General features: G+C 39.9%; 1 protein-coding gene across 1 annotated transcript in view; it reads right to left on the bottom strand.

Moving 5' to 3' along the window:
- Positions 1–959: 959 nt before the first annotated feature.
- LOC102500101 (S-formylglutathione hydrolase-like) overlaps positions 960–13,189 on the bottom strand; it is a 17,973-nt gene continuing 5,743 nt past the window's right edge. Inside the window, exons 2-4 of the mRNA XM_006143591.1 lie at positions 8,213–8,690; positions 3,690–3,774; positions 960–1,775 (exon numbers count right to left, since the gene is read on the bottom strand). Coding sequence (XP_006143653.1) covers positions 960–1,775; positions 3,690–3,774; positions 8,213–8,690 — 1,379 coding nt within the window. The remainder of the gene's footprint in view (positions 1,776–3,689; positions 3,775–8,212; positions 8,691–13,189) is intronic.

Below are 13,189 nucleotides of genomic sequence, written 5' to 3'. Positions count from 1 at the left end.
TGAGTGTATCTTTCCATTTTTTTCTGGGAGGTCTGATGATAGCCTGATGGGATACCCTTTGTAAGTAACTTGATGTTTCTCTCGCCTTTTTTTTTTTTTTTTTTTTGGAGAGGTTTTTGTGATAGGGTGCGTGTGCTCACCAGAAAGACAGAAAGCGAGAAATCACCCCCGAGGGGGGATGGCCACGCCGCAATCCCTTCTCCTCCATTCTCCTCTTGGGATCTTGGGCACGAATGTACCTCTCAAACCCAGTGTGAGTTTAAGCCACCAGATCTGGGACTCAAACCATAGTTGACTACATGGGAATCCAGTGACATAGCCGTTATGCCAACTACTGGTCCCATCTCTATTGGCATTTTTAGTATTCTGTCTTTATCTGCGATTTTGGCCAATCTGGCTATAATGTGCCATGGAGAGGGTCTTCTTGGGTTGATTCTATTTGGGATCCTTTGTATTTCTTGAGTCTGGATGTTTGGTTGCTTCTCTAGGTTGGGGAAGTTTACTGCAAGTATCTCATGGAGTAGAGCTTTTATGCACTTGTCTGATTCTTCACCTTTTGGAATACACCTATTATTTGAATATTTGGGTGTTTCATGGAGTCTAGTATTTTTCCTACGTTGTCCTCACTTTTTAAAATTATTTTTTCATTATTTTTGGTGGTTTTATCTAAGTCAAAAGTTTTTTTATTTTTCTCTCCCCCCCAGCTCAGAGATTCTGTCTTCTGTGTGGTCCAGTCTACTATTAATATTTTCAAGTGATGTCTTGATCTCATGTATTACTGTCTCTAGCTCTAAAAGTCCTAATTTTTTTTTTCGGTTTTGCATATTTATTCAGAAGTTGATTTGGCTACAGAATAAAGCCCTTTAAACACTAAGAAATCCAATGTTTTGAAATCTTTTTTTCAGCAATTTGTTTATTATAATTTGTATGACCCTGAAGAGATTCTCTTACCTGAAGTTTCATGCATTCAGGAATCTTGCACGATGTCTGTTGTGATCAGTAATAAAGGTTGCAATGCAGTAGTAGTTATGATCATAAACCTCTTGTAATCTAAAAACAACAGTGATTTTCTTTTCTGTACAGGCAGCTATGAATTTATCAGGAAGTAACTGCCCATCTGAAAGAGACTGGTCATCTTTTCCTTCATCAATTAATACGTCCAGCTGAGAACCTGGGTAGGACTTCACAAGATGGGTAGCATTATAAGCCTTCCATTTACTTTGATCTGTTCCCAAGTATCCACTAAAAGGTTTTCTCCCCCAAGGACAGAGCACTGGGTTGCAAATTGGAGCAAATGCTGACACAGATTTGTATTTTCCAGGATTTTTCAAGGCGCAAGTCAGATTTCCATGACCTCCCATGGAGTGGCCAAAAATAGACATCCTTTGGGGGTCCACTGGTACATTGGCATTTATAAGTTGAGGAAGCTTCTTTGTTATATAAGAGTACATTCTATAGTTAGTTTTCAAAAGTTCCTCAGTGGAATCCACATAAAACCCAGCCCCAGTGCTGAAGTCCCAGTTGTCATCTTGCCCTTTAATATTACAGCCACGAAGGCTAGTATCTGAAGCAATGACGCTAAGACCATGTTCTGAGGTTGCTCGATAATAACCAGATTTTGATATAAAATTTTGTTCTGTGCAAGTTAAACCAGACAGCCAATATAGTGCAGGGTACTTTCCAGTTTCTGCCTTTGGTGGTAAGTAGAAATTTGGTGGTTGGGAGGCAGGAAGAAGCCTGGAGCAGTCTACTGCCTCAGTTGTGTTCACTTGCTGCTATTCCTCCCTGGTCTGCAACAGTACAGGCTTGGCAAAGACTTCTTTAAGAAGATCCCCAAAGTGCAGACAATAGCCCAAAAATAGACAAGTGGGACTACATTAGACTGAGAAGCTTCTGCACATCAAAAGTAACAGTAATTATGAGGACCAGCAGTTAGTGTAATGGCTATGTCACTGGACTCCCATGTAGTCGACCGTGGTTTGAGGCCTGGAACTGGTGACTTAAACTCACGCCAGGCATGTGTGCATGTGTGCCCAAGATCCCGAGAGGAGGATGGAGGAGAAGGGATTGTGGCGTGGCTATCCCCCTTGGGGGGGTGATTTCTCACTTTCTCTCTCTCTGTCTCTCTCTCTTTCTGGTGAGCGCAGGCACTCTATAGCAAAAATCTCTCTCAAAAAATAAAAGTAACAGTAATTAGAATGAGAAGACAACCCTCAGAGATGGAGAATATATTTGCAAACTATACCTCAGTTAAGGGTCTGAAAACCAGAATACACAGGGAACTCAAGCAGCTTACACATAAAAAAGAAATCAATTCACTTAAAAGATGGGAAAATGAACTGAACATCTTTTCCAAGGAAGACATATGAAAGGTCAAAAGCATATGAAAGCATAGTCAACATCTCTTATCATAAGAGAAATTCAAATCAAAGTCACAATGAGACACCACTCAACTCCAGTCAGAATGGCTACGAATAAAAAAAAAAAATAATGATAAGTGGTGGTGGAGCCTGTGGTGCACTCTTGGTGGGAATGTAAATTAGTAATTGTGGAGAATGATATGGAGAGTCCTTAGAAACTTACAAATAGAAGCATGTTATGACCTAGTAATTCCACTCTTAGGTATTTACCCAAAGGATAGGAAAACCCTCAGTCAGACAAACACTTGCACATCCATATTTATTGCAGCATTATTTACAATTGCTAGGACATAGAATCAACCCAAAATAGATGGGTTGGATTGAAGAAAATGTGGCATATGTACTCTATGGCATACTCAGCCATAAAATGAAATGAGAACCTGACATCTGATACAAAGTGGATGAATATGGAAGACTTAATGCTAAATCAAGCAAGCCAGACTATGAAAGACAGACTCTGATTGTCTCTGCTCAATATATACGGAATGTCTGTGCTGTACAGCAGAAACTGAAGGACTGGAAGGTAGAATAGCAGGGAGGGCAACTGTGGATAGTAGAGATAGTCAGGTGGGGGCAGAGGGGATGGGTAATGGGGGAAGGAGGGGATAAAGGGAAAAAAAAAACTACATTTAACTGAAAGAAGGTGAAAAATTATTTGCCGAACATAATGTATATGATGATCTCTTTGTCTTGACTGATATGCACTGTATTCATGATGGGGAAAAAAACAGTTTGTAAACTGTAAAAAAAAATATATTAATATAATTGTTTCACTTTCATTACTATATTAATTTTAAATTATTACTGGCCTGATTATATGTAGTATTCAATAAAGTAAGTTTTTCACTCTTGGCAAAAAAAATATATCTATAAATAAAATAGGGCTGACAGTCTTTTGTGACTTGGACAGTTGGTGTGATTATCAAAGATACTTGGCACAGTGTCTGGCACACAGTAAATATACATATGTTAACTCTGATGCTGTTGGTGGAAATGTGGTAAGAATCTTGTATGTGGAAATTAGTGCTCCTGGGTGACCAGGAGTGGAAATGTTTATAGAACATTGCTCTGGAGAAATGAAGTCCTATTTCTGCTGTCTCCTTTTTGGGGCTGGCATCTGGAACATTCAGAGGAATTGACTGTAACTACAACTGTGAAGGAACAAGTATTACATATGACCTTGGAGCCAATGAGGTTGGCTAGGTGGTACATAGTGTCTGGGTCACTAGGAGTGACCATTATCATTATCACCAAGGGAGAAATTTATACTGGAGAACTAGAGGGCGCCACAGAGTCAAAGTCTTTGGTTTGAGGGTTTTCAAGTGGTTCAGCTTCTCCAAGAGCAGCATCTGGCCTGAGGAGGTCAAATGATTAGATTCAGGATGAGGAATGGGAGGCACCAATCTCCTCTGACCTTACTAATGCATTACCACATATTTTCTAACAAAGCCCAGGTGTGGCCTTTGAAACCTTCTCAAAATTATGCTCCAGGCAGACACCACTAAATGATTATCACTTGAAAAGTCTCTTTCTGGGTAGTTCTTGAGAAATTCCAGAAGCTCTGGACACTATTAGTAAAAAAAAAGTTAGAAATAGAATTGGCATCAAAAACTAATCTGCTTGAATGAGAAAACATCCATGACTCATTGTATTTAAAACTCTGTTTCCCACAAATGATTGTTTTAATTCAGTTTACAGAATGAAAAGCAGCGAGATAATACTGATGATAGAAGCTTGCGTGAAAGATATCAATGTCCTAACTCTTCCGGTATATTTGTATTTTAAGAAGAGTTTGTTAATCAAAATGAGTGGGTGTCATGTTGGAATTTTATCCCTTGTGGTCTTGCCTAAACTGCCTACTTCTGCCTAGACTCATTGGTACTTCCTGTCCTCAGATGGGAAGGGGTTTGAACAGCTACACCAATGCACAGCCACCCGTACCAGTGCCAGCAGAGGCTCACAGCAAGGAAGTGCAGGTCTAGGTGAAAAGGAGAAAAGCCACTTGTCTGCGGTCAGTGGGAAGAGCACAAACATGAACTCCTGTTACCTTTTGCTAGTCATTGCCACCAGCTTCATTAAGGTGAATCTCCTTTCGACTCAGAAGAGCAAATAATTTAATTTTGTCCAGAGATATCTGGCCTCTGCTTTTGACTCCTGGGAAGTAATCTTTATGCTCTAAGAATATCCTGCCTGATAAAGCTATCTTTGTTTATCTGGGTGCCTTGGGCCATGCTGGACAGTCTAGCCATGTGATTTAAGGTGGGGGCTTGGGTTGTGTAGTATCAGCTCTGTCTCCAGAAGGTCACGTGAGCAGTCAGCTATGTACCCATGTCAGAGCCTCAGTAATGGCTCACTTGGGTGCACCACCCTGGTTGGCAATATTCAGTGTGTCGCTCCATATTGTTGTTGGGAAAGTTAATGCTGCCCATGACTCCATGGGAGAGAACAACTAAAAATATCACGTGTGGAACTTATTCATACTCTGTGCATGCTTTCTTCTCTTGGCTGATTTTAAATCTATACTATTCCAATAAACTATAAATCATAATTGAGTGTATCTGTGGGTTCTGTGAGTCTTTTTTGCCAAAGATCAACTCTGAGGATGGTCTTGGGAAGCTCTGAATCTGCCATTGGTGCCAGAGGTGAGAGTAGTCTCGGGGAATATTCCACAGCTTCACACCACTTAGTAGGACATTTCCTGATGGCATCTTTCTTTGATAGATTCAGTGACTTGCCAGATCCTTAAATTACTACAGATCTGTCAAGTTTAAAGTTCCAGTTTCCAACATTACCAATCAGATTTGCAGGTAAAAAGACTTAATGCCAATTGGACCTTTTAAAAAATTTTTTTAAAATCAATTTTTTAAATTATTATTCATACATTAAAATGCTATACATCATTTAGATTGTGGAGAGACTTTACCCAGTATGATCTACACCAGTCCAGCCCAGCTGATATTATTTACACATCCTCATCAACAGATAAAAAACCTTATCTGTGTCTCACAATTGTCTTACCTTTCCCCCCCCCCCCTCAATTTTCCTTTCCTATGCTCCTCCTCTCCCACACGCTCTTTCTACTTTGTTTCTAGTGTCCATTTTACTGCTTTTATTTCTCCAGTCTTTCAGTCTCTACCGTAGAGTGTAGTCTTCTCTTTTAGTCCTGCATCCTTTCCGTTTTGGGAGTGTGTGGCTGTCCTCTGAGATCTTCCATCTTCTCTTTCTGGGTCTCTAGTCTCTCAGGTGGTTAGGGGCTTTTATAAGAGCAAAGAAAAGGGACAAATGTCACACTTCATTGTTGCCCTTGCTTTTTTAGATAACCCTGAACAAACACTGATGACTTTCTGTGGCAGGTATCAAAGTGTTGACACCCTCATGGGGTGTACGATGAATTTCTCCAGGTTTTGATGGGGACTGTCTATTGTCTCCAAGTACCTTCGTGCTAGGATCTCCTCTCCCCAGGGACAGGGCATTGAGAAAATGATCCAAGTTGCATTTCTCAGGGTCACTCACACCATTGTTGCAGCTGATTGTGGCTTAGTTCTGTCCATCTCTTCAGTTCTGTTTTCTGGTCTGGAAGCTACAGGATTCGTAGTCTCAGGACTGCTTTACAGTCTTAAAAATTATTGAATATTCCAAAGAACTTTTGTGTGTGTGTGTGTGTTAGCTATTAAAATGGACCATATTAGGAATTAAAGTGGAAAAATTGAAAAAATTTTTAAGAAATTAATAAACCAATTACATGCTAACACAGTAATTTTTTTTTTTTAGTTTGCTATAGGGCATGTGCACTTGCCAGAGAGAGACAGAGAAAGAGAGAGAGAAAGAGGGAGAGAAAGTGAGAAGTCACTGTCTCACTGGAGACGACCAAGCCACAATCTGTTCATTCTCTTCTTGGAATTTTGAGCATGTACGCGAATCCCCAGCACGTTTTTCAAGCTTCTGGTCCTGGACTCAAACCACACAGCTGGCCATATGGGATCCTTGACTATCATGCCACAAGCTGGCCCTGTAATCAATTTTTAAAATGAAAAATAACTATATTTTCCCAAAGTCAGAGAGACGAGAGATCTTGTTTTTCATTTTTTTGCAGATAACTTTAGTGTCTGACTTATTGGGTTCTCATTTTTTATTCTGCATTAAATCTGCTGTGATTTTTTTTGTTAAGATATTCAAAGAAAAGCTAACCTAAGAGATACACAGTTGGAAAGGGAAACATATTGCGATAGTCTTTTTAGGTAATTGCGAGTAGTCTTTAATTATCAAAATTTAACAGGTGATAGTGTCTTACAGGTTGGTTGCAATGTGAGATCTAAAACAATATCATGAACTGTTCATACTTTGTTATGTTAAAACCCATTGTTCTACTTTACACATTGAGTAATCTTACCCCTTGCATAATTTTATTACATCATGCAGCGATCATCGGAAAAATATGGGTTCAATTAGTTAATAAGATGCTCCAGATATGGACACATTTCATTATTTATTATCCTAAAAAAAGAATCATACTATTAATCTCATTATAAAAGCCTTTAAGTATCAGGAAATTGTCAAGTTAATTGTGGCAGACATAAGTTTTCCCATTTTTAATTTTCACTTAAAAATTTGAATTTCATGTTTGGTGACAAATACTGTAAGCTGTTTTCCAATTAACAGGCTTGTTTTGTTAATAGTGAGAAAACTCTGCCAAATTCCAAGTTTGAATAACCATAGTTCATCTATTATTCATTCTTTCATGTGAAATGGTGTTTGTGAAAAGCACAGTAATAGCTATGCAGTAATCTGGAGCCTGTTAATATGTTACCTTACATGACAGAAGGAACATTGCAGATGTAATTCAGTTAAGGGTCTCAAAATAGATGATCCAGATTGCCTGTAGCCACAAGGATCCTTATAAGTAAAAGAGAGAAGTAGGAATTGAAGATACCATACTTCTGGCTTTGAAGATAGAAGAGGGCTGTGAACTAAGATGAAGGCAGCCTCTGGAAAGTGGAAAAGGCAAGAAAATAGATTCTCCTTTAGAGTCTATAGAAAGAACATAAACCTGCTGATACCTTCAATTTAGCCCAGTGAGACCCATGTTAGACTTCTGACCTCCAGAAATGTTCTGTAATAATTTTGTGTTGCTTTAAGCCACTATGTTTGTGGCAGTTTGTTAAAGATACAATAGTAAATGAATATAGTAGTCCATGTAAATATCTGTTGAAGATAATTTTATAGTTTTATCAACTGATTTAGGAAGAAATGATCACATGTTGAAATATTCACTTTGTAAGCTAAATAATGTGATTGAATGTATAAAAGAAAATGAAATTGGGACCAGCAGTTAGCATAATTGCTATGTCACTGGACTCCCATGTAGACAACCGCAGTTCGCATCCCAGACCTGGTGGCTTAAAACTCACACTGGGTGCATGTATGTACGTGCCCAAGATCCTGAGAGGAGAATGGAGGAGAAGGGATTGCTGCATGGCCATCCCCCCTGGAGGATGATTTCTCTCTTTTTGTCTCTCTGTCTCTCTCTGTCTGTCTGGCGAGTGCATGCGCCCTATAGCAAAAACCTCTCCAAAAAAAAAAAAAAAAAAAAGAAAATCACCTTGCAAGTCAAGCACACAAGTCCTGTTCCTCAAGACAACCTGGTACTTCAATATGCACCATAAGTGCTTTTTCCCATCCAATTTCTCACAGAATACTTGAAAAAGTAGCTAAGTTTTACAATTCAAAAAAATTAATAATTTTAACTGCTTCATTAAAGACATTCATATGTGAATCTTTTCTCCCCTTCTTACTCCGAGTTTGTGGGAGTGAAAAATACAATGACTACTAATAAGTTAGGTGCCACTGCTTTGATTTGTGCTGAATCCCCAGTGGCTCTAGCCTCCACTGCTTTTGTACTATTAGTGCAAGAATGAATACAAGCAAAGACATATAATGTCTCAGGGTTCTTATGAAATGGGTTCTGAGCTTGTAAACCCATGAAGGTCTTGAGAGATACCTGAGAGCCACAGACCACATCATGAAAACAACTAGGATAGGCCCTCATTTTACTAGCACCTTGAGTCTCCATATTCCCTCTCATGGAGGGGCTAGAAATGCCAAAATACTCCCCAGAGGCTGAGGCCTCAGATTTCTGGAAAATTCCCATTCTTTCCCAGTAGTCATTTGTACCAAGTAGAAAGGTGGGCAGTGTTGTGATCAGGTGGATGATAGCAGGGTTGGCCTGGGAGAGGGTGTTGAGTCTCAGGGGTACTGAGTGCCTTTTCTCAACTTTGGAGGCATTTAATATTCAGTCCACAAGGCTCTGGATTTTGTAGTGAGGGAATATACATGCACATTTTATTTTCCAAGAGAATTCTTGGTTCTGCTTTTATCATGAATTAAGTGCTACTTTATGTTAGTGTGTTGGGGCCACCATAACGAAATACCATAGATTAGTGGTCTGTACCACAGACATTTATTTTCTCATATCTCTGGAGGCTGGAAGTTCATGATCATGGTGCTGACAAATTTGTTTTCTCTTCCTGGCTTATAGACTATGGCCTTGCCAGTTTGTCTTCACAGGGCCTTCTTCTGTATGTGTGTGGAGAAGGGGAGATTGAAATCTCAGTGTCTCTTTTTCCTCTCTTTATAAAGACATTAATCCAATTGGATTAGGACTCCACCCTTATGACCTCATTTAATGGTAATTGCTTCCCTAAAGACCCTATTTCCAAATATAGTCCCTTTAGGGTCATGACTTTGACTTATGAATTTGGGGGCCAAGGGATGCAATTCAGCTCTCTGTGTACTCTAAACCATTCTGCTCTTTGAGAAAAATAGAATAAGACTCAGGAAACAATTTTGAAAACTGCTAACTCTGTTCGGAAGGCCGCATGTGCTCCTGAGGAAGTGAAGAAGCACAATGATGCAAATGAAAAGTACTTTGAGGCCTGAGATCCAGAGCAGCTGGAAGAGCAATTAGGACCTTTGCTTTAATTTCTGTATTTGACCTTCTGCTCTCAGTAGGTTCAAATAAATGTCACTGGCCAACAAATGGAAGGCCTAGAAAAGAACCTGGGTGTACTTGATGTCAGAAAAGTTTCAAGGAGCAAAAACTGAGCTGCTGCACTCTGTCCAGGGCCATGTGCTAACAGCGTGGGCTTGTGTGTGGCTCTTGTGCTTCCTTGCTGGGTGATTTTGGACAAGTTAACTATAGTCTCATTTCAATCTTTGTGAAATAAAAATGATAAATGATAAAATACTTAATGTTTATTATAGGCCTCTAATAGTCAACTGCTGTATGTTGTGTTTTATACTGTGCCATTCAAATTTTTATTCCATTATAATCACTAACTTAGAGGGCTTTAACAGAAAGTGTGAAGGTGAGGTGACAGTGAAGTGCAGGGCACAGAAGGGAGGGTCAGGCACAAGGGGGTGATGCCTTGCACCTCACCTGCCTTCTTTGCACCTTACCTCAGTGTTGAAAGCCCGAACTGAGACTCGGCCATTTCTGTCTGTGAGCTCCCAGAGACGATCTCATTATATTTTCACAGTGTGTTCTAAACCCCCCACCCCCCACCCCCACCTCAGAATCACCTAAGGTGGTTATTAGATGACTGAGTTTTACCTTCCTGGATGCAGATTCCTGGTCTTCCCCTCCACACCCACTGAAAAGACTGTGGTGCTGAAGTCTAGAAGTTTCACTTGTCAACACACATCGCAGATGGCTGTGAATCACATTCAAGTTTGAGAAGCAGGACCTTGCTGTTTCGTGACTCTAAGTACTCATCCATAAAAGTACATGTTTCATTAGATGCTATTAGATCTCCTGTATAAAGTTGAAATGAGAAATCTATATTTTTCATGATTTACCCCCAACCAAAAGTTAAAACGATATGCTTTTACCCTCAACCATGAAACTGGCTTGTTTTTAAATTTTTATTTAAAAAATTAAATGAATAGTTACATGGCAGAGAGTCATCAATGAATGGAAATAACATTTATTTTCTGTGATGATTTCCTGCTATTTAGAAATGGAAATATTCACCATCTTGCTCTGGCCAAGATGTTCATCTGCTGATGAATTAATTTGAGATGCAAGGCACAAGATGTAACTAATAGACTTGGCAAACATGCAGAAAAGTTTGTCCCAGGATTCTGTCTGTTGGAAAGAAACCTCAGACATCCATGGAACAGTGCATGTGCTTAGGACAGAAAGGGGCACGTAGAAAACCGCTGACAGCAGACCAGGGACTGCAGGGATGAAGTGAAAGGAAATTGGATCCCAGTGAGTGCTTCGTTGCAGCCTGTGGAATCGTTCTGTTCTCATTATCATCCCCAGATGACAGTAAGGTCTTCCTTGGCCCGTGATGCTAAGCAGACCATGCACTCACAGAATGATCAGGTTTCCTGAACCAAATTCCTGTGCTGCCAGAAGTAACCAACAGCTTCCAGACTGCTTCTCCCTCCTGGAAAGCCCAGTTTTCCTTGTCCCATGCCCATATGTGTTAGATTTTCTAGCTTAGACCCAATTTCATGGGATTTTATTCTTTCCACTGGAATGACTAAATCTTTAACCTAGTTGATTCTCATATTTATATTACACCAATAAATGTATAGATCACATATCAGAAAATTCTCTCTCTTGTCAGATCAGACTGTCTGAATTTTGGGTCAGAAATCACGGTCATCTAAAATGTCAGGTGAGGAGGCCAGCCCATAGCGTGACCAGATCCCAGATGCCTGACTGCGATTTGACTCTCAGACCCAGCAGCTAGAAAAACACGCTGGGCTTGTGTGTGTGTGCCCAAGATCCTGACAGGAGGGAGAACTGAAGAGGAGACTATAGCATGAGCATGCTGAATGGGGGAAGTGCTTTCTCTCTCTCCCTGTCCAGCAAGTGCATGTGCTCTCTGGGGGAACAATCAGGTGAAAAACAAAAATGGCTAGGTAGAACTACTTAACAATGAACAAATCAACTGAATATAGGCAAGTCCTGTCTGCTAATGATCGCATCAATCAAGGTTCTTAGGCACTCACAGGGTATGTTGGCACCCATTGGGTCCCTTTTTTAATATGTCTCTTTGCTTCCCATCTGTGCATATTACTTTCTTTTGCAATAAAGTATTGATTTTCATTTTTAAGGCTTGACATGACATTGTTGGTCTGAATTTCTTTCATGCTCCTGTATCATGAACATGTATGTATGTGTGTATATATATATATATATTTTTTTTCTTTATCTCTGCACTGAATAGGTGCTATAAGCTAAATTGTTGGTTCCAAATTCGGGCTTGAATCTAATTTTGGTTCCTGTACCTCTGGTGCTCTTAGAACCATTGACATTTACTCCTTTTTGCTGGATTTTTCAGAAGATCATGACATCTGAAACAAAAGCTGGAATGTCTGTTTTGACAAGGGATATGTTTTTCTGATTTATGTATTTACCTATTTGAAATGCCTTAGAAATAGGGACAAGCTACGTTAGATATCAATGAAATGAGTTGTTTCCTTCTTTGGCCGTTCAAAATGCCCCTTGAGGCACAGGAATATCTGTGAGTCTGTTGATGGTCCCTCTGGCTGCAGTTATTCCCTCCCTCGCAACTGACCCTCCCACCTCTCCCAAATGGCTCTGTGAAGAATCAGAATTAGGCACCCTCTTCTTTTTCTTCCATTCCAAGGCTGAAATAATTCCTGTCACATCTAATGGACAGTGGTGGCATTCTCCTTCCAAATTTTTGCTCAAGACATAGGGTCTACGTGCCTATTATTCTCCCCACTCTAGAACACAAAATCCAGAGAAGCTCATTATCTACTTCTGTTTTCTGGCCTGCCAAAAGCTTTCCTTGATATAGTCAACAGGCTGGGTGGGTACTAGATAAACAATACCTATTAACATATCTTAATATCTCAGAAATACTAGATTGCACTGCTTCTTAAGTGAGCTACATCTTGCTATCTTAAAATTCCCTTTTTCTTTTTCTTGATACATACTCTGCAAACAAAGAGCAAACTTGTAGTTCTGATGAATCTCCTTGCAAACAATCTATTTACTGCCGACTCTGATATAAACCATTGCAGATACTAGTTTCTTGATTTTTTTTTTTTGAGAGTTTTTTTTTTTTTTTTTTTTGCTATAGGGAGTGTGTGCTCGCCAGACAGACAGAGAGAGACATAGAGAAATCATCCCCCGGGGGATGGTCACGCCGCAATCCCCTCTCCTCCATTCTCCTCTCAGGATTTTGGGCATGCACGCAGAGTCCAGCGGCGTGAATCCCAGGACACGAACCGCGGTCAACTATGTGGGAGTCCAGCGACATAGCCATTACTCTAGCTGCTGGTTCCCCAGAGATCAAACTTTTGAGAGAACATTTAAAAATAAGACTGTCCATCATAGCCTGGCTTGCTTCACTCAGTAATAAATCTTTCATATTCTTCCACTTTCTTTCAAAAGCCAGGTGGTTTTTTTTTGTTTGTTTTGTTTTTTTTTTTAATGGCTGAATAGTATTCCGTAGAGCATATGTGCCACAGTTTTTAAATCCATTCGTCTGTACAGGGGAATTTGGGTTGGTTCCGGATCTTAGCGATTGTGAATAGTGCCACAATAAACATCGATGTGCAAGCACTTTTTTGATGACGAGTTCTTCAGTCCTTTGGGTAGATACCAAGGAGTGGGATTGCTGGATCATATATGGTAGTTCTATTTTAGATTTTTGAGGAATTTCCAAATTGTTCTCCCCAGTGGCTGGACCAATTTACATTCCCACCAGCAGTGTAAGAGAGTTCCC

This window comes from Tupaia chinensis, unplaced genomic scaffold (genome assembly GCF_000334495.1).
Source record: "Tupaia chinensis unplaced genomic scaffold, TupChi_1.0 Scaffold000100_1, whole genome shotgun sequence".
Taxonomy (NCBI): Eukaryota; Metazoa; Chordata; class Mammalia; order Scandentia; family Tupaiidae; genus Tupaia; species Tupaia belangeri.
Note: the sequence above shows the minus strand (reverse complement) of the source record. Positions and strands in the feature narration are given on the sequence as shown.